Raw genomic sequence first — 21,539 nt, 5'->3', positions numbered from 1 at the left:
CGACTTTTTCTGCAATCTCTGGGGGGTTGAGATTACAGAGCATTCTGTGCATTTCAAAATCTTGCACTGCTTCTTCACGTATGCATTGCTCTAGTTAACTAGGGCGCAAGAGCTTTTACAAGGAAGAAAAAGAGCTTTGAATTCTGTGCAAAATAAAATCATGCTCGTATTGAGGTCTGAACCTCTACCTAAGGTAAAAACGGCATTGCACAAGGGTTGAGAGCTACTATTTGTGTACGTAATTCCGCAGTCTCTAATGCGGAGACCAAACATGTACCAACCACTTATCATTTGGCTGGCTCCCTCCATCCCCTCCTTATAAAATACTTGGCAGTTCTATTTGTAAGATAAAGGAAACAACCCACCAAATTATATTCTTATTGTATTTTATTAAAATTTCGAGTTTTTATAGTTAATGGCAATTTTATATTTTTCACAATGTCGAACGCACCGTAATAGAGATTTGGTTTGACGTGTCATGCTTAACTGGTTAAGGCTTTCTTGGAGAGGAAACAGAATTTGAATTAACAGTTAATTTGGGAAATTGTACTTCAGAATAGCTTGGAAGGTATTGGAAAGGTAAGGAGCTGATACAGCAGTAGAGATAGCTGGAACTTCTGCAACTTTCCTAGACGACCTGAGAGTGTGTGGTTAAATCAATGATGGAAGGCCTCTCAGTGCATCTACTTTGGTTGTATTTTAGTACTCTTCGCTAAGAAGAAAACAAAACTAAACACAGTTAATGTAGAGAATCCCAAAGCACGGATACATCACGTTTTACTTTTAAACTTATTCCATTTTGGCAATGAAATATAGAATTAACGTGCTATGCGCAGAAAAAGATTGCGGAAATTAGTTATAGAAACCTGTGAGCTCTTCAAAAATTTGGTGTGTAAGTATTAGGAATGAGTGCGAACCGATTACCGATTCAGTTCACTTCGCTAAAGGAAACTGTACCGATAGTTTGATTAAAAATATATTTTTGACACATTTAAGGGTAAAACTCCTTTCATTGGCTACTCAAGTGGATTGTATTTTTCACTTAAAAAGGGGGTCTCCTATTTTTTAATAAAAAATCAAATCTAGATGCAAATATAAAGATAAACAATACGTTTTGTTAATACATTGTTATTTCGACAATTCATTAAACTAAAATGTGGTTTACTTTCAGATTGACAGAAATATCAATAAAACATTTTTAAAAAAACAAAATACTACATAAATGTGTGCACAATACTTTCACTGCTTGGTATATTGTGACCTAGTCATATCATTCCTCCTTCCAGCACACAAAGCCCTCATAATCATTTCCCAGACTTAATAAAAACTATTTTAGTTATTAAATGTAAACAATGATCAACAATTTTCTTTTTTTTTTCAGGTTGCAGCAATTATATCATAAAAATGGGGCAAAACTAATGACAATTTAAGTGCCATAGAAAACACTTTTTCCTCGTCGTTCCAGTTATCTGCAATTACTCGTATTACCAACAGGATGTCCAAGTAATAAATCAAATTTTTATCATTATTTTACGACTAGTTCTAGGGGGATGGAGGGGTCATTGGTAAGCAGTGACTTTCCAGTGAAATGCCAACTTCTAAGTCACATTTTTATGTTTCAGACATTGCTTTTGGCGTAAACGTTTTGGCTTTAGGAGGCCGTGAGGTGACTGCAACAAATCTGACACCATCATATTCCAGCTAAATCATGCTCATTTTTATAGTTGTTATTTTTATTATTTTTTTTTTTTCTTTTGGCGCATCGACGACTATGGTCATTAGCGCCCCTAGAGCTGTGTTCTTTTCTCGGACTAGGATGGCACATGTCTCTCCACCCGATTAGCGTCCAACCAATGTCTCATCCAGTGAGGCATGGCGGAGCCCCGGGTAATCCGACCTAGGTCCACACTTCCCTTCATAGGTTATCGGTCCAGCCGACAAGAGGGAGTGCGGGTGCCCAGTAGTGCCATCCTCCTCTTACCCAACTCATTCGTCTTGTCTCAGTTTTATTCACCACCTAAAGGCTATTCGCATCTGTTATTCTTTCCCAAACTATTCTAGCTATCATTTTTGAACTTTGGGGTGTAGTACTCTTATAAATATTCTTACAGCCTTTAAAATATACTAAGCCTAGCTATATGTACAATATTTACACTCATTTATACCTACATTCTTCTTAATTAAAACATTCATGCTTATAAATACACTCTCGCTGATAAATACACTCACGCTGATAAATACATCCATGCCAAAATGCATTCATACCTCGTCCATCCAAAGGGGAGAGTACTCGATATTCCTCTCCCCTTTTGTTAAACTAACCTAACTAACCTAACCTAATCCTAAATCTTACGATAAAATCCAATTTTCTTCAAAAATGCAAATAGCCTTTTTTTATAAGAAGACCCTTCTTCTAGCACTGCACGCAAATCATCTGGCAGACCTGCTTGAACTCTATGTTGACGTAGTGTCTGGCACTCTTCCAACACATGTGCCACAGTAAGCCTTTTATTGCACCATGAGCACCTCGGTCTTCTAGTTCCAGTGAGAAGATACCCATGGGTCACTCGGGTGTGTCCAATCCTCAGCCTCGTAATTATTACCGATTCTCGCCGCGGGAAACTCTCACCTGTTGAGCGTTGCACCCGTGGTTCAATATCTTTCAATTTTTCATTTACGCAATCCCACTGATGCTGCCATTTCCTAATGATTTTTTCTTTTATGTGAGCTTTTAGATCAGTGGGTCGGACAGGGATGACACTTTGTATTTGATTCGAGGCGGCACTTTTTGCCGCCTGATCCGCCTTTTCATTCCCAGATACGCCAATGTGGCCTGGTACCCATGCAAATGTCACCCTCTGTCCATATGTGCGTAGTTGGTGCAACATATCATTGATATTAATAATCAATAGTTGTTATTGTTTATGTTTATGAGGTTATCTCAGTTCTTAATTGACCATACTCTGGGAATGAATCTTACAGATGTAATGCAGCAAAAATGTCCATTAATAACTTTTTCGAAAAGTCCCTTATAGTGAAAAGTTAAAACAAGAAATGTAAAATATCTCCAGGCCGAAGCATTGTTCGAAAAATTTTGACAAGATATTTTTTGTTGCTTTGAAATGTACAATTGATTCTCACACTTTAACCTAATAAGAAACTAAGGCAAACCTGCATTTAAAAGATATAATATGTAAATTTGTATGCCTCTTATTTGCTCCCACACCGTTACTCTGATTTCGACCGAATTTGGCACACATATCGTTCAAGTATAAGAACCAAAACACTGTAGGATTGGCAATAACTCTTCACACCTTAAGTGAGTAATGAACAAATGCGATTTTTATACGGCTTTCATTGTACGTATACGTATGGCATGCGTTTTAACTATTTCTAAACAATAAAATTTCTGGAGCAAATCTGGTGGATGAATTCCTTACTAATCGAAAGTTTAGTAAAACAATTTTTAGGCTCTTTCTGAAAAGATATTAACGCTTTTGTTTAAAGTTCCAATTACATTCCTTAATTCAAATTACTTTAAACAAAAAATTTTACAAAAGGATTTTAGTAGCTTCTGGTCCCTGAATTATCTGTAACATTGAAACTGTGATCGTAGATTTAAAATATTTTGTCTGATAAAGATTTCTAGTGAGACCAAAGATGTGATATATACACTAATGGCCACCCTTTCCACAGTTAACCAACAGTTAATTAGTGACAAATAGTTAAGTAAAGTAATGCATACGAGATGTGGCTATTAAATAACGAGACTATTGCTGTAAAACATTTTATTTTAAATTTATACATATTTAGTTATTATCACCTTCAATATACACCCCTCCCCTATCCCTACAACGCTCCATGCGAATTTACCATTGTTCGAAACAGTGCTGGAAGTCTTTTTCTGTGAGCTCCTGCATGACGCGTGCCGCCTTTTCTTTCACAGCATCAATGGACTGAAATCGTGTTTCTTTTAATGCAGATTTGAATTTTGGGGAACAGATAAAAGTAATATGGGGCCAGGTCAGGCGAATAAGGCGGATGGCCTAAAACTGGGATGTTGTACTTGGCTAGAAACGTCTTGACAGACAATGCAGTGTGAGCCGGCGCCGGTTGTCTTGATGGAGAACCCGTGACTTGTTCTTCCACAAATCGGGTCGTTTTTTCCTAACTTTTTTACGGAGTTGAGCAAACACCTCACGGTAGTAATGTTGATTAATTATAATCGATATTTTCATCCGTTTTTGTTGTGGAAGGGCGACCCGGGCGGTCATCATCTCTGACGTCTTCTCGGCCATCTTGAAAACGCTTGAACCACTCAAAAACTTGCGCACGTATAAACATTCATCGCCATAAACTTCTTTTAATAAAAGATAAGTTTCAGTAGCGGTTTTACCCAGTTTCATGTGAAATTTCACGATAATTCGTTGCCCTACTACATGTGTAGTAGTACCATGCTCGTATTTTTTAGGCTTTACGTCCAATTACCAAATTAGATATCGTAGACGGTGACGACTAACAAACGTATTACAGTTCTTATTAACTAAACATTTTGTTGTTTTGATTGGACCAAGCACGGCAATCGAATCCAGTACACAATACAGCTTTGTGAACTAATCGCTTGGCTATTGTAACTATTTGGTAGTCATTAGAATTACTACGCCATGAGGAAAGAGATTTGCTCAATGGTTTCAGCAACGGACTTCGAAACCTGGTTCTTGGATTTTCTGTTCCTAAGAGTCTCTCTACCATTAGAAATGGAGAGTATTGTTTATAACGAGGGTGTTGATTCTGACGTGAAACGATTATCAACAAAGTTGATTAACTGCAATATTGTGATTCGCAACCATTTCCATGTCTTACAATTTAATATAGTACTGTCAGAAATAAAATGAAAAAACAATCACAATCTGTGAACAGTACAAAGTAAAAATTATAACGCTTAAACTGTCTATAGTTTACACGTCTCAATACAACGCTTGTATTGAATTTATGTAATAATCTCGTATCTTTTAAATTTGCCTTTAAATGCTCAAAAATGTGGGAAAATCTGAGATGCTGCCATTGCATTATTCTCTGAGCTTAGTATTAAGCTAACACTGTACAGTAAGTACTAGCTGCTTTCCATCTGTAATGTCTATCTGAGCCTAGATTGTATTTTTTCTTCAAATTAAGAAAAAAATGTGTGCCTATGTTCAATCTGGATGACCTAATACGTGAATAACTTTGCTATTTTGTTTAGCGTTTTAGTAACAAACTCATGTTCGGCAAACATATTATTTTAACTTACAATAATTAGAGCGCAAATAATGAATAAATTATATGTTTAATATGCCAACTCCTATAATGGCTTACATCATACAATATTCATTGGGTTGATTCATGCACCACTTATATCGAATTTTAGTAAAAAACATTCAAACAGAACTGGTTAGTCTACACTAAGAGCATTGTGAAATCATTGATGAGCTTAACTCATATATAATCTTTAGAGAAAAATAGTTTTATCTTGCTAATTTGTAACTAAAAGAGAATTAGTTTGAGCCTATGGGGCGAAGAAACAAGATTCGTATCTTACCAATGCGGTTGTGGGAATACACGTACAGAGAAGTTAGGGTGATTCAGTACTAAAATGAAGTTATTTCTTTAATTGATTGCATTTGTTTTTCATCTTATACATACATGTGTGTGCAATAATTTAAGGCGTTTAATGAGGTCAAATTCTGAATCTTAGAGAAGCCAAGAAACGATGTTTTTTCTACCAAAATGATGTTTAGATTTTTAATTTTGATAGTAGTGGTAGCTTGAGTTCGGTACTTGGTGCTCAATAAGAGAAAACTAAAGTAATGCGTATTTTTACAGGATGTTCAACTTCCAAACGAATTGCGGTGAAGCTAGGCAGGATCTTAAATGAATGCTTTAATTAAAATCCTCCGTAATGATCGGTAATCAGACACAATGCATTTTAGCTTTGAAATATTTAACGCAATTCGTTTGAATTATTTTTTGTATTCTTTCTCTGAGGGTAAGTAGGATGAGTGACAATTAATTAAATAAAAACGCAATAGATATACAACTAATTAATAGCAAAGTGACAATTCAAAAGATTGCAGAATATTTCAACACTCAAATATTTTTCATTACGTAGGAAGTCCATCGTAGGAATGCAGAATTCAACTTCGATTTCATGACAATATAATAAATAATAATATGAAATATATACAATAGTACATTGTTCTCATCAAGAATTATGCAAATTTTGTTTTGAATTGATTATTGTGCGAGGAATTAATATACAAAAAATATATTTAAAATAATTATGCCAACATCTGTTGTACATTTGAACTAATAAACAAATTGTTATATAATAATAATTTTCTTAAAGACAAATTTAAGTAGGTACATTGTGACAAAATTAAAGTAACTTCCACAAAATTAAAGAAAATTTTAAGATTTCTTCTCAGACTAATCGTAAAACAAAATTTGTAAAAATCTACTAGGTAAATGAAGGGCAAATTGAAAAAAGCAAAAAATATTCGACTCAACAATTTCACTACGATCCATATCTGTATCTGCAGGGTAGTGCGGTGCTCATTTCTAAGGATCACAACTTGATTAATGACGTTTTCAAGAAAATCACAACCAATCGGAATCGTTCTTGGTCTCTAGAATAGAGAGAAACTTACCGAATTCCCCACTAAATGATGAACTGTTTAGGTAAATTTATCCGGAAACAGTTTTCACATAAATATGGTGAACATACACTTAGAAAAGCGAACTTAGGTTGAAAGAAAATTGATTAAAATTTTACTTCTGGTTAAATTTCATTATTAAAAATTAAGGTGTTGGAAATTTTGAGACTTTTTCTTTTTCGAGTCGATTTTTTATTTTTACAACGAAGATCAAAACCGATTTTTTTTTTACGGTAGTAACATTTCCTTCCTTTAACTAAAACATTTGGACGTAATAGCCCATGAAAGGCGAAAGCCGTACCGCCTGGTCATGAACGTGTGGTCAGCAATGCTGCGGTCCCACTGTCTACAAGTTCGCTACTAACAGTAATCTCCCGTTTTCTCACCATGTCTGACCTCACCGTATGGGAATCGAACCCTGAAAAATTTGCCACAAAAGATGCCAATGTTGGCCACTAGTCCACTACTGGTGCTTACAAAAACCCTACTTAAATGGAAATAATGAATGTAAAGCGATAATAACGACTTCTTTACATTCTTTGTGTAACTGTAAACGTGCATCTTAGTTTTTCAAATTGCAGCTGACACCGTTTTTCCTCAAATCAACTCATCAAGCCTACTAAATAATTTGCTGTTCTAATATCTCTTCATACCCCACTGTATGTAATCTAACTATTGACCAAGGATGCTGCAATAGTTCCTTTAAGACGCTACAGATATTTATTAAAACAAAAACAAATTAGATTCCAAAAGATATCGTAAATAAACCTTAACAGATACATTACATGCTTGTAGTCCAAGTGAGTTAAGCACCCTAAGCGAGTAAAAGAATGAACTTTACGCGAAAAAATAAATGAAAGGTCATCCAGTAACATATTTCCAAAGAGACTTCGTGACGTAGCCGGAGGCAGTATTGTCTTAAGCACCTGTAGATGTCGGTAAACGGCAAACACCTACATGGAACAAGATTATTGTCTTTTTGGCATACTTAAAATTCATATCCTTTCATCAAATTTTATACTTAATGTTACTTAAAACTTCGTCTTAATATCTAAAAAGAAATTAAAAAAAAATACATTGTTTTTCCAAATGCCATGAAATTCTTTAAACGATTGTAAGTGTTGTAAAATTAGCGTTGCTAAAACTAATTTAATGTTTTTATTTTGATCTTTTAATTTGGCACATCTATTTTGCAATATGAGTCATACCTCGTCAGCGATGTCTGAAAATGAAATTTACTTTTGCTAAATTCTTCGTTTCTGACCTGTTTCTTTTTTTACAATGCATTTAAACGTTGTTCGAACTTATTGCAATTCTTTCTGATTTGTTGCATTAAGAGAAAACAAGTACCAAAACTAGGATTATACAAACACGGAAAGAATGAAAAAGTAAAATGGAAAAACATGTATCGTAGTGAAGCAACAGTTTTCTGTTTGTCACTGTTTGCCTTCTTTAGAACGCAACAAGAATGACGACGCTCTGTTGTCACCCAGTTTCTACAACAGAATAGACCAGTAACACTCAGGACATTAGCGGCTAACCTTGGCGCTCCTAATACCTCGCACAATAAACTAAACTATCTTATTATACTCTGCCAACTTTATACAATCAGTTCGTTAACCCCTGAGTACTGACTGTTTTCTATCACCTTTCAAATACATAATAAAAATACATTTTAATATAAAAGTTGACGTCCTTAAGAATACACCTCTTAACATTATTTATTACGCTTAGTTCATATTGATTTGCTTATTTTTTTTAATCTTCACGATTCCACATTATTCCTAGTAGGTAATCAAATTAAAATGAAAATTTTCAAAATGTGTTCCGCAGAAATAAATAAAAGTAGATAAATTTAATTCTACTGATAATTAGCGCAAGATTCTAAAAGTGGGAAGAAACCTAAGACTTAACTTCACTATTCAGCTGGCAGTGGCGGCTCAACAGGCAGGAGTTATCATTTTTTAGGAATGTTTTTCGAAAACGTTTTTTAAAAACTTGAAAACTTTGGGTGATAGTTGCTCTTATCAAATTAAGGATTCAAATTAGCGAGGAATCGGTTCAAATAAAAACAACTCGTCTTTTTTGCCAACGTTTCGACAAATATATTGCCTTCTTTAGGGCGTGGCTACGCGGGTTGGTTGAGTTACAGAAAACTGCTTCTATCCTTAATCCTGCCATCAGCACTCTGAGCTGTTGAGATTAGGAAATAAAACTCATCAGTTTTAAATGCAACTCCTTTAGACCAAGAATTCTTGTGACAAGCTTTTCTCTTAAGATGTGACATGTTATTGTGTAAAGAAGTGAAATATTAGGTTGCTAAATACCAATCTGCAGCACCAACAAGTTAGTAAGATGTTTTCGAAAAAGGTTTTGATTTAGAATATTATAAAGTATCTTAAAATTTCTTCTTCGCTAATGTAGAATCATTTATTTTCTTCACAAAAATGGAATTTGTGGAGTCTTACTATTTCTATTAATGGTTGGGGGGACGCCCCCAGAGGAGTGTTTTTTCAAAATATAAAAAGTTTGTTTGTAGCAAAAAGAAGAGCAACTCTTACGATTTTCTTTACTCTCCCATTTAATGAAACAATAATAATAAAAAAAATGAATTTAAAATGAGCTTGCATTTAAACTTTTGATAATAAGATAATTATGAAATATGATGATGACATATTCTTTCAGAAAGGTTGATTTTAAGTGGAAAGTGGATTCTGTTGAATCTAGGATAACGCGTTTAATATGGCAGCAGAATTAGTCGAAAATCTTCTAGCAATTTGCAACCAACCTACACTTTCATTTATAACGCTAAATGGTTAAATAATGGGTCCATAGTGAATTTACTTTCAATCACAGCGATAACCAAAAACTATTCCTTCAACGTAATTACGTACATCCTTCACCCCGTCACTTATAACGACCATATGAGAAAATCATATTTCTAACAGCTTGCAGCTACGTCATAAATATACATTGGTATTTCAAGGTTCAATAAAGATTACAAAGAAGGTGATGTTCATTTCATTTTAGAGATGATATTTACAAACAATAGGCAATTTTACAGTTATGTTTGTATTGTAAACACAAGGTTAAAACATTAATCAGCAATATGTGTTGGACGTAAATTAAAATACCCACAGTTTCCTTTCATACAGATTGAAGGAACATCTTCAGCGACCCATCTAACGCCCCTGGCAAGACTACTACTCTCTCTCCTACAATGGGTTGTAAACTCACCGTGTTAGAGAAATATGCGAAGGACACCTGAACACATATCTGCATTGTCTCCAGTTCAGAATATTACAACGAACATGATGACGCTTTTCTATTTTCTTTGTAAACTTGTCTACACTTTCTTTTATTTTTTTTAGTTTAGAAAGAGGAGAACACATTCTTGATTTGGGTCGGATTGTTGGCAATATTGTGCTATTGAACTGACATTCCAGTCTTTTAAAAGGTGACAGCCTTTTTTTTGGGCGGTAGAAAAAGACAGTTCAAGTCCAGTAATATGTTTGCAGCTCCAAATTGTTGAAGCAAATATTTCTGTCTTCTAATTAAAGCGCTACAGAGATTGTGAAATGATAGTATTTGGATTTAATTATAGAGATTTATCAGTAACAACACATCAAATTGACTCACATTAAAATAAACATTTAAGAAAGTAATTGTTAGATACTGGTTTATCTCCAGAGAATTTCATTTTGAATAACTTGAAATTTGGCAGATGAAGTCAACAACACATTCTCAAGAAACATACATAAAATACCAACCGAAAATGATCAGACCAGGTTCAAATTCCTAATACGAGTACTATAATTGTTGGTAGCAGGATGAACATACTTTAGCCCTCCTTCAGTGAGCTTGGTGTCTTTGGCGGGGTATCCCAGCCTAAACACACAAAGAACAATTATTTGCCTAGATAATCTGCGCAACTTCCTGGGTTTGACACGATCCACAGGCAATCATACTCAAACTCCATCGAGCCCGTAACTCTAAAGCTCAAAAACTGACATTAAAAGAACTTGTTTTAACTTTATAACGTTTTTAAAGGAATAACTAAACGAGATAGGTGACGCATACACTCTAATAAACAACATTTATAATGAGAAATCGATTTAAAAAACAAACAATATCCATGGAATCGAACTGTTTACCTGTAATATCAGCATCTCGGCGCTTTTAACACAATAAAAACTAAAGTATTGAATAGTGTGACTTAGCTTTAAATACTGGAGATTTATCGTTCTTAGATCTGCTAAAAAATCCTGATGAATTCATTTTTTAGTTTTAATGATATCATTCTATTTACTTCGCATGTAATAATAAATAGTTCATCTTGATCAATTTATTTAGGAAACAGTTTTACCTTATTCAGATTGACGGTATCGGCTCTGATTAGACTTTTGTTGTTAAAAGTCCATGAAGTTTTTTTTAAATGTCAACAAGAAACAACATCACAGTTCAACAACAATACCAGCTTAGAATTCAGAATGTATTGCGTAATGAAGGGCATTTTTCTTTTTTTGGACTTTCTAGAATTTGACAGAAAGTGAATGAAAGTTTTTACACTGAATTAGAATGTTCCAGAAGAATGATTCTTAACTGTCTGTGATGGTGGTCACCTCTTGACATTTCCCTATATATTTTTTTTAGTTACATAATTTTTTACAAAAAAAAATATATTTGATCGCATTCATTATTAAGAAATTAATTTTTATCCAAGTCATTGCTTAACTGTATTAATTTGCACCACCATTACAGAAAGAAACAGCAAGTTTGTCGGTGGTATTGTCATGTGAACCATTCCAATCTCAACAGATTTCCCATTAATGTTTAAGGTTCCTCAAATATCACATGTCCCTCTCAAAAAGAAACGTATAGAGAAGAATATTTAGTACCTAATGAGAGATTAACAGTTTTCTTAACAATCTGGAGAGAAAAATAATTCAACATTCTCTAAATCCAGTAATTACAGTCGTAAAGAGAAAATTTTCATGAAAACGTTTAGTTTTCCACAAAAAAAGAAAAGAAAGGGAAATGATGGGAAATAGAAGTTACTTGCTGATGTAAAACTGAACAGATCTACATAAAGTCGAAATAACACTTGCCCACAAAATACTACAAAAAAAGATTCTAACGCCAGCCTTAAGAAACCAAAAACGTTTCTGGGAAGAAATTCAAATAAAAATAAACATTATCTCTGATTACATGTAGATACTATATCTACATACGAGGGGGTACCCAAAAAAAACCGGAATTATTTTTTAAAAGCTATTTATTTACAAATTTTTTACAGAACAACCTTATCGCCTTCAAAATACTCTCCATTACAACTAATACATTTGTCCCACCGGTGCTTCCACTGTTCGAAACATTTTTTGTAGTCATCTTTAGAAATGGCTGACAGCTCCTTCTTCGTTTTTTTCTTGACCTCTTCAATGTTGTCAAACCGGTGACCTTTCATGCCCTTTTTCATGCGTGGAAATAAGAAAAAGTCGCACGGAGCCAGGTCAGGCGAGTAAGGTGCGTGGGGCAGCGGAACCATGCCATTTTTAGCCAAAAAAACTGTGTAACAGAGATGGCTGTGTGTGCAGGTGCATTGTCGTGGTGGAAGAACCAGTCTCCTGTTTGCCACAAATCGGGTCTTTTTTGGCGAACACTATTGCGCAATCTTTTCAAAACTTCCAAATACAAGGTTTGATTGACGGTCTGACCTGGGGGGACAAACTCTGAATGGACTACGCCTTTGGCATCAAAAAAGCAAATCAGCATTGTTTTGATGTTTGACTTGACTTGACGACATTTTTTTGGTCGGGGTGAAGATGACGTCTTCCATTGGCTCGACTGTTGCTTTGTTTCTGGGTCATAACCATAGCACCATGACTCATCACCAGTAATGACCTTTGACAGAAAGTCTGGATCAGTTTCAAGCTGTTGTTTCAAAGCACGACATGTTTCAACTCGATGTTCTTTTTGATTGTCAGTCAGAACTCGAGGAACAAACTTGGCAGCCTTTTCATCCCCAAATCTTCCGTTAAAATTCGCTGAACCGAGCTCCAAGATAACCCACTACTCTCTGACAGTTGATCAATTGTCTGTCGACGGTCTGTGAACACCAGCTCTCGAATTTTTTCAACATTTTCGTCGATTCGGGCAGTTGATGGACGTCCAGAACGAGGTTTGTCATCAATCGACATGTCGCCATTTTTAAACCGAGTAAACCACTCGTATACTTGAGTTTTTCCCATAGCGTCATCTTTGTAAGCTGTTTTCAACATTAAAACACTTTCAGCAGCATTTTTGCCGAGTAGAAAACAAAATTTCAGAGCTGCACGTTGTTCACTTAAACTTGCCATCATAAAAAACGAAAAAAGAACAAATCAGCGCTGGTAAAAACAATCACTGCAGATGAACAGAACAAGCCAGGCAGACAACACAGGCAGGACTGAACTGGCAAGGAATTGCGCTATACACGTCTAGCGGCAGAAATGCGTACTACATAAGCTCCATGCGCGGCAACGCAATTCCGGTTATTTTTGGGTACCCCCTCGTACAGTACACTACGTTTAAAAAAAAAAAAAAATCACAAACACCGATTTTGGAAAAGGAACAATTAGTGTTCTCTAAAATATCATTTTGCAAAAATTAACTTACCTAACTAAATTTAGAATTATTTGAAACGTTTTATCGTTTACTGATAGACGTACGCAAAATTTCCGCACAAAGCATTTCTTTTTCGTAATCATGAGATACCAAAACTTATACAATTCAGGTTAAAACACCCATTTCGCAAATTTAATAACTTTCCAATAATTTTTCTTACTGCAGTTGGAGTTCCTTAAGAGGATAACAATAAATTGCGAACACCGTAAATCAGTAATAAATGTACCTTGTAATAAATCAAATGTGTCGGTAAACTAAGTAAAATACTTAAATAAATACTTGCATTTCATATTTCCGCTAATTTTGGAAAATGAATGAGTAAAAATTAAAATATTCAACAACTATAACTATATATATTTGTATATCTTAGATATTAATTCAAAACATACTGTCCATGTTATTCGCGCGTGTTTATTAAATGTACAACGTGCGAGACATTTATGTACAGAACAATATGACGAAACAAACTATGAAATGAACATGGTCTGAGACAATTAAACGGTGAAACGGTCGTACATAAGATAACATTATGTAAGTGAAGGTATTTATGTATGTCGTGTAACTAATTAATTTAATCCTAATATTGTTTAAAGTACAAAGACAATACAGAACGGCATCAATATTAATTAGGACCTTATGTCTATTGTTTAAAGCGAGTATAGTGAGAGGCAGAGCTGGCAATAAATTGATCTCGTGACATTGATCTCATATGTCAATGTAATTTAAAATTAGATCCTTTTAATTTCACTTTCAAATTAATAAATATTATTATTAGTTGGCAGTATTTTTAATTTAAAAGATGTGGCAGATAATAAGATTCATATCACCCTCAAGATTGCGTCAGATTCACTGCATCAGCTAAGAGCTGAGTTTACATGAATACTATTATTTCCTCTACAAATACATTATCTACGAGGGTCGTTTGAAAAGTCCGTGCAAAAATAAAAACTACTTAATTTTTTGGGGTAAACCTTTTTTATTTTTCAACATAGTCTCCTTTTAGGCTTATACCCTTCGTCCAACGCTGCTCTAGTTTGTTGACCCCTTCCGAATAATAGGATTTGTCCAAGTCTGAAAAATAGCCATTCGTTTCTGCAATCACCTCCTCGTTTGAATAAAATCTTTTTCCCGCCAGCCATTTCTTCATATTGGGGAACAAATAGTAGTCCGAGGGAGCCAAGTCTGGAGAATAGGGGGGATGTGAAACGAGTTGGAACCCTATTTCCATTAATTTTGCGACCACAACTGCTGAGGTGTGAGCTGGTGCGTTGTCGTGATGGATAAGAACTTTTTTGTGGGCCAATCGTGGGCGTTTTTCTTGCAGCTCGGTTTTCAATCGGTCCAATAACGATGAATAATATGCACCTGTAATAGTTTTACCCTTTTCCAGATAGTCGATGAGGATTATTCCTTGCGAATCCCAAAAGACAGTCGCCATAATCTTTCCGGCCGAAGGAACGGTCTTCGCCTTTTTTGGCGCAGATTCCCCCTTGGTAACCCATTGTTAAGATTGTTCTTTGGCCTCAGGAGTGTAGTGATGTATCCATGTTTCATCCACAGTGACGAAACGAAGCTTAAAGTCCTGCGGATTCTTCTGGAACAGCTGCAAACCGTCCTTGCAACACTTCACACGATTTCGTTTTTGGTCAAGCGTGAGCAATCGCGGCACCCATCTTGCGGATAGCTTTGTGATGTCCAAATGTTGATGCACAATATTATGTACCCGTTCATTCGAGATGCCCACAGCACTAGCAATCTCACACACCTTCACTCTTCTGTCATCCATCACCATATCATGAATTTTATCAATTTCTGGAGTAGTAACCTCAACAGGGCGTCCAGAACGTTCAGCGTCACTTGTGCCCATATGGCCACTCCGAAAATTTTGAAACCACTTATAAACTGTTCTAATCGAAGGTGTAGTCACCATAATGTTTATCAAGCTTCTCTTTAGTCTCCTGAGGCGTTTTGCCTTTCATAAAGTAGGGTTTAATCAACACACGAAATTCTTTTTCGTCCATTTTTTGAAAATCACTCGACTTCCTCGATTCAAACGAATGCCAAACACAAAGAAATAGACCGATCTGGCTGAAACTTAGTGTGTGTTCTAACTAAACATAACCTCGATACGCGCCAGTGGTGCTATCTCTCTGACTTTGCACGGACTTTTCAAACGACCCTCGTACTTCTGCATATTTTGTAATCACGATAGATATCAAACAAACTTTCGTAAATATTTTAAAATATTCATCAGGAAATTCGCTACATACTTTGTGATCCTATAAGTCAACAGAAAACAAAATGTTGCTTAACTTGTGTGTACTACAACTTCAAAAATTGAAACCAGGTAATTTAACCAAATTAGCATTCAAAATTAGAAATCACGCACAAATATAACGCACAGCTTCTATGTAACAAATATTACATAATATAATGGAAATTGCAATTACAATGAACTGTTGTAATACATAATATTAGATGCAATGAACATAAATAAATACAAACAATACTCTAAAGCGTACAATCCAAAATTGTATTTGATTTGTAATTGTTTATTTTATTTAATAAAATAAAGTATGAGGTGTCTTCATTGTAGGATTTGAAGATTTTAAATTTAGCTATTTTTTCCTAGAATTGTTTCAACTATTTAATTTTTTATTAAATTTCGGTTGACGAAAATACGGTTGAATAAAACCAAAATACAGCCTATCTTTTTTTTTTATCCATAATATACATACATATAAATATTTTGAAAAGTTTAAATTGGGAGAATTTGGGTGTGGCGGGTTAACCTCAACTCTCTCAGTAATGTGCTATTGGTCGTGCAGTTTCTACTTTAAAAAAACATAATGTTTAAATACTTTGAATATCAATGCTTTCTGTCCCTAAAGGAAGATGTAAAGCGTTGGGAGAAAAGAAAACTAATTTGAGACGAGAGCTTTGAATAAATAAGACAGAGGAAGTGTGTTTTTGCGTCAGAATCTTTTCCAAAGCACATTCACTTCCTGAATCTGGCGATAATACTTCTATGCAATTTAAATGGATCAAAAAAACTTTTTTACAGGGAAGGCAATGTTAATCAATTCTTGGAGAAAGATTTATAAATATAATCAAATTGAAAAAATTATTGTAGAAATGGATATTTGTGTGATGTGAATAGTAATGTATAAAGTGTAGTGGAAACGTATCGAGGGACCTTCAAGTTCAACCATGTGAAAATTGTAACACAATAGAGGGAATTTAAATTAACCAATTCTCAACAAACGGAAATGAAACAAAAAAAATAACCACAAAACAAATAATGTAATAAAACGAGGACGATATATTTTGCCTTGGGTAACTGTTTCATAGCGTTGGTAAGAAGGAAGATTAGTTAATAACAATATAAATTTTTACAAAAAGAAAATATTTTACTTCAAGGAAGTATTATTGGACGCTTTTTGTTGGGAATAGAAAGAAGAATTAGTATTAGTAAATTGCTGAGGGCAATACGGAGATAAACAATTCGCAAGTAAATTGGAAAGTTCAACAAATTAAATATAAGTTTGTTGTGGAAAACAGAAGAAAATGTAACATTTTGAGATAAAGATGAATATCGAGGTGGAGGGAGCAGTGAACGAAAATAAATATTTCGGCATTTCGTATTAAAATAAAATAAAAAATTGTTGCGAACGTTCACTCAGTTCTGTTTTGCACATTTGCTTCAATCTTTAATTACATAATTCATTGAATAAGTTTAACTTAATCCTTACTAAGATTATACAATTGATTTAAATCGTACACTACGTCGAAATGACACTAGAAGGAAGCGTTTTCCATACCTCTTCTTCAAAAAAAATGCCCTAAAAGAAATGTTACAAAAAAATGTATGCAAGAATTTAACGAAGTTTGAAGGAGCCATTACCAACAAAATCTAGAAAAATGGAAAGTCCATTTAGTAAACTTGCACTTCTAGATGGGAAACTTGTTTTAATATTCGAACTAGCTGTACATTTATCTTTCCATAATGAAATATAAGAGAAAAAGGACCACAAAATGCACTGAAAATGTCCGCTATAGAGTCATCGTTCCACTTCAGGAAGTGTCCTTAATGGAATTCCCCTGGAAGAATGTTTCAAATAAAAGTAATTTATCCACATGTATGCGATATAGTTCAAACAAAAATCGTAGCAGTCATTTTCGAGAAAAAAAAATCAAAAAGGTGAATAGATTCAGTGAAGATAAAAAGGAAAATTTAAAAAAAAGGTTACTAAAATTGAGTAAAAAGTTGGAGTTAACACAAAACTAGATAATTAAGTAAATAGATTCGAGCAAATACGAGACTTTCTCTTGCTCTATAAAATCAAAAACAAAAAATTGAGTTTATCAAAAATCTTTGAAGCATTGTCAGTCTACTTAAACGAAATATAAATTGAACTTTCTGAGATTATTTGTTGTAGAGTTGCAGTGGGGTTCAGAAAACAGAGACAAATGCACTAACTGCACTGAGAGAGAAGAGATGACGAAAGTTGTAAGAGTGTACTGTACTTCATAGTATGCATAAAGTGCCATAAATTTATTCTACGTACTCATAAATAAAGTGCAACAATACTAACAATTGCTGAGGTAAAAGTGACAATGCGGTTGAGAGAGTGCACAATCAGTGGCGACCCACTTTTACCTGCAGCATCCCTTTATTAGGAAGGGTGTTCTTAGTTTGTCTAGATGAGTGATCTAGATTCAACTAGGAAATATCCATATTTTCTATACCCTCAATAAGTGTGTTTATACAAAAAAAAGGTTCTGACATGAAACTCAAAGCTACTGATCCAGAGTAAAATTGCTGCACTATTAACTTTATCAACTTTATAAGTGATCCCTTCAAACTTAAATGTTGTTTTGGTTGCTTGGTCCCCTGGTCATTCCAGGATTCCGGGTAACGAAATGGCTGATTAAACAGCAAAGGAAGGAGCTGCGTTGATAACATTGACACCTCAGCCCATTATCCCTGTATCCTATCGACGATAGATAGGAGGTGGAACAGTGGATTTTGAAAGAACACCGGAAACGATGGAGATCCCGAGCTGACTGCCGTCAGGCTAAGGAAATTCTTGGTCTGTCGAAGACGGCTATGGTTAGCTTTTTAGCAGCTCTCAGATCCGCCAGTTGGTTCAGGTGTTGAGTAGACATGCGAATTTAGCGTACCATCTTTTCAAATGTGGCCTTACCCAGTCGCCAATTTGCGCTGGCTGTGGTGAGTCCAATGAGACTGTGCGGCACTTTGTAGAGGTGTGTCCCGTTTATTCTAAAACTAGATTTCTCGTCTTCGGGAGTTTAAATGTTTCCCTACCGGAGATTGTGGCATCAGGTAATCTTTACCAGAACTTTCTAGGTTTATTCAGTGCACTGGGCGATTGAGTCGCCTTGCTCCCTAGTGTCCTGTTGCTACTTTATTAGTTTATTGTACTGCTATACGGCAATCTTTAGCCGGATTTGTTGTTTTAAAACCACGGTACCTCTCATTAAATAATTTACTCGCGACCTCTCATTAACGAAGCGTGATGGAAAATGAATGTATTTTCCAAGAACATTTGTTTATACTTCCGACGGGAAATTGAAAAAATGTTATTTAGATTTCTCAGTTAAATTAATTTTTACCAGCTTGTTTTACTACCGTGCAGCACCTCCCAAGATGTTCTTTTGAGTTAGTAGATATTGAGAGGAGTTTGAAGGTTTACTTATATAAATTTGAAGATGCACTTCGACAACAGCCTCCTCTCACAGAATAGCAACGCTAAGCTTCTTATTGTACGCGTGAATACTCACAAAATTCTTTCACTTTTAAGACCATATTTAAGAGATATTTTCACTGTTAAGTAGAAAGATGTAGATTAAATTAAAGGCCAAAGTTAAACCCATACTTGTTTGAATTTTTATCTTATAAGAAATAAACGAAAAATTTTACGTAAATAAAAAGCTGGGTATTCTTATAAAAAAGGTTCAACATATTACTCTCACCTAGTAGATCATCCAACCTAGATAAATCCGTCTGCAGATAGATCTTTAGACTAGATATAATCAACAATCAACACAGGAAATAGGCATTTTAAAGTAATCTTGTAATTAGCATATGTTGGTAAACAAGTAAGGTTACAAAGATCAAAGATTCTTGCTTGCTTTCATCTCCACTAAAATTAGAGAGATTGCAAGACTTTGGATGACCTAGAACTTCTAAGGCATGAAATCCAAAAATAGACGATGAAAGGAAGTTATAAATAAATTTTAGACAACATTAAAGAACTATCAAGCAAAAGTAGAGGAAAACTTTTAAATGGCCTTTCATCAGAATATCTAATTTAAATTAGAACTATTCCCAATCTAAGTCTGGCTGTATTGGTGACAAACAATGCAAAAAAAAGGTCAAAATATCTCATTTATCTTACTTAAAATAAAGCTGAAATAAAATATTATTTTCCTTCTTGTTGATTGGCTAGTAGCTAGCTAATGAGAGAAAAATTGCAGATTATTTTGAATATACATACGAGCTTTACTTCTTTTGTACAAGTTTGTATTTATTTTTATTTAATCATTTTCATTTATTCAGTTCTCTACATGAAAGTTTCACCTGGAATTCTAGACAAAACTTCTCTCACTCTTGAATCCACTTTATATCAAGTATTATAAGTGAATTCAATCAGGGACGCTGCTGGTTAAATTAATTATTGTGTTATATGTTAGTTATTTATTTCACATACCTTATTTTCAGACTATCTTGAATTCTCTATTATTGTTAGAAAATAGAAGGGATTACAAAATTTATTAAAAAATGTTTCTTTACTTGGCTGTACTTTTACAATGATGTAAAATGTTTGAATGTACGAATTCACATGAAAAGAAATGGAATTAGATCAGTGGTTAGTACATTGGATTGGATCCAGCTGCTTGCCCTTAGATTTTCTCTTTCTAGGAGCCTCTTACAGCTTATTGTATTATGGATATTGTTTTCAGCAACAAGAGAACACTTTCCGGAGGCCGGTAGTGCACAGAAAAGTCACTGGGTATCAATGATCCACATGTTGACGCGCCTTAAATTAATAAATCGTGATAAAGTCATCCGAGGTAATTGTTTAAAATACTTAAAGAAAAAGGTCAGACTTTTTGCCTCAATTTTTAATGCGCTACTTCTCAAATAACTAAACATTTAGAAACAAATTTTTATAATTATAAAAAAAATTGATTTAAAAACAAGCGACAATGAAATGAGATTAAATAAATTGAATGGTGTACTTACATCTTGTTGATCTAAAAGTTCTGGGTCAAGTCTTGAATCACGAACGATGGCGGTAAGGGTGAGTACAAGAACCAGTGTGTTGACGGCTAGAGAGACCAGGCACAACGCTAGGTACAATGTTAGATATAACGATGAAGAACGTTTTGATAAGCAGGAATTCAATGTAGCCGCAGTGCCCAACGATCCAGCCAGCAAAGCGACCATGCCGCCCCACAATCCTGCACCTAAACGGGACATACTTGTCTCGTAAACTGCGCATAATACGCCGAACACTAGCATCAACAGACCCGATATCACTTGTAAATTTGATACTAGTAATAAGAGATTGGTATCTCTATAACGACGACCATCCGCTGAACTTAATAAAGTCTTCTCGCTTGAAGGACTTTTTGCTATAAGCGGTGGTTTAGCGCAAGTTGCTGTAGTTTTACTGCTGACTGTTGAATCCATTTTAACCATTTTGGCTTATTATTTTTTTTGTTTGATTTCTTTTTTATATCAAAATTTCAAAAATCCAAAATTATAGTTTTTTGATTATAAAATAAATAAAAAAACAGATTAACAATTTAGATACACCAAAACGTAAGTCAGATAACTATCGTCATAATGTATGAATAAGCCGATGATGAGAAGATGCACAAAAAAATAAAGCATTAAGCAACAATCAGCGAGAAGCCGGACGGCAAACTGAGTGGAGAACGCCGGCTAAAGTGACTTCTACTACCACCGCGTACCGATCTCCCACCAGCTCGTCCACCTGACACACATTTCACCATTAGAGACACTTTCGATTATAGGAACTGTCTTCAATTATACGACTTCCTTCAAGCAGTCAAGCCGAACTAATAAAACCGCTGGGGATTATCATTTATTATGAATCAATTAACCAATTATCATCTAGATTGAAGTTTATT

The 21,539-nt window shown here is 34.7% G+C and overlaps 1 protein-coding gene across 1 annotated transcript in view; it reads right to left on the bottom strand.

Moving 5' to 3' along the window:
• Positions 1-21,324, bottom strand: part of LOC141449235 (uncharacterized) — a 94,485-nt gene extending 73,161 nt beyond the window's left edge. The window contains exon 1 of the mRNA XM_074118455.1: positions 20,626-21,324. Within this exon, the coding sequence (XP_073974556.1) occupies positions 20,626-21,084 (459 nt within the window). The 5' untranslated portion in view covers positions 21,085-21,324. The remainder of the gene's footprint in view (positions 1-20,625) is intronic.
• Positions 21,325-21,539: the final 215 nt, after the last annotated feature.

Source organism: Rhodnius prolixus, unplaced genomic scaffold (assembly GCF_049639745.1).
Source record: "Rhodnius prolixus isolate KJV_2025 unplaced genomic scaffold, Rpr scaffold_2, whole genome shotgun sequence".
NCBI classification, from domain to species: Eukaryota; Metazoa; Arthropoda; class Insecta; order Hemiptera; family Reduviidae; genus Rhodnius; species Rhodnius prolixus.
Note: the sequence above shows the minus strand (reverse complement) of the source record. Positions and strands in the feature narration are given on the sequence as shown.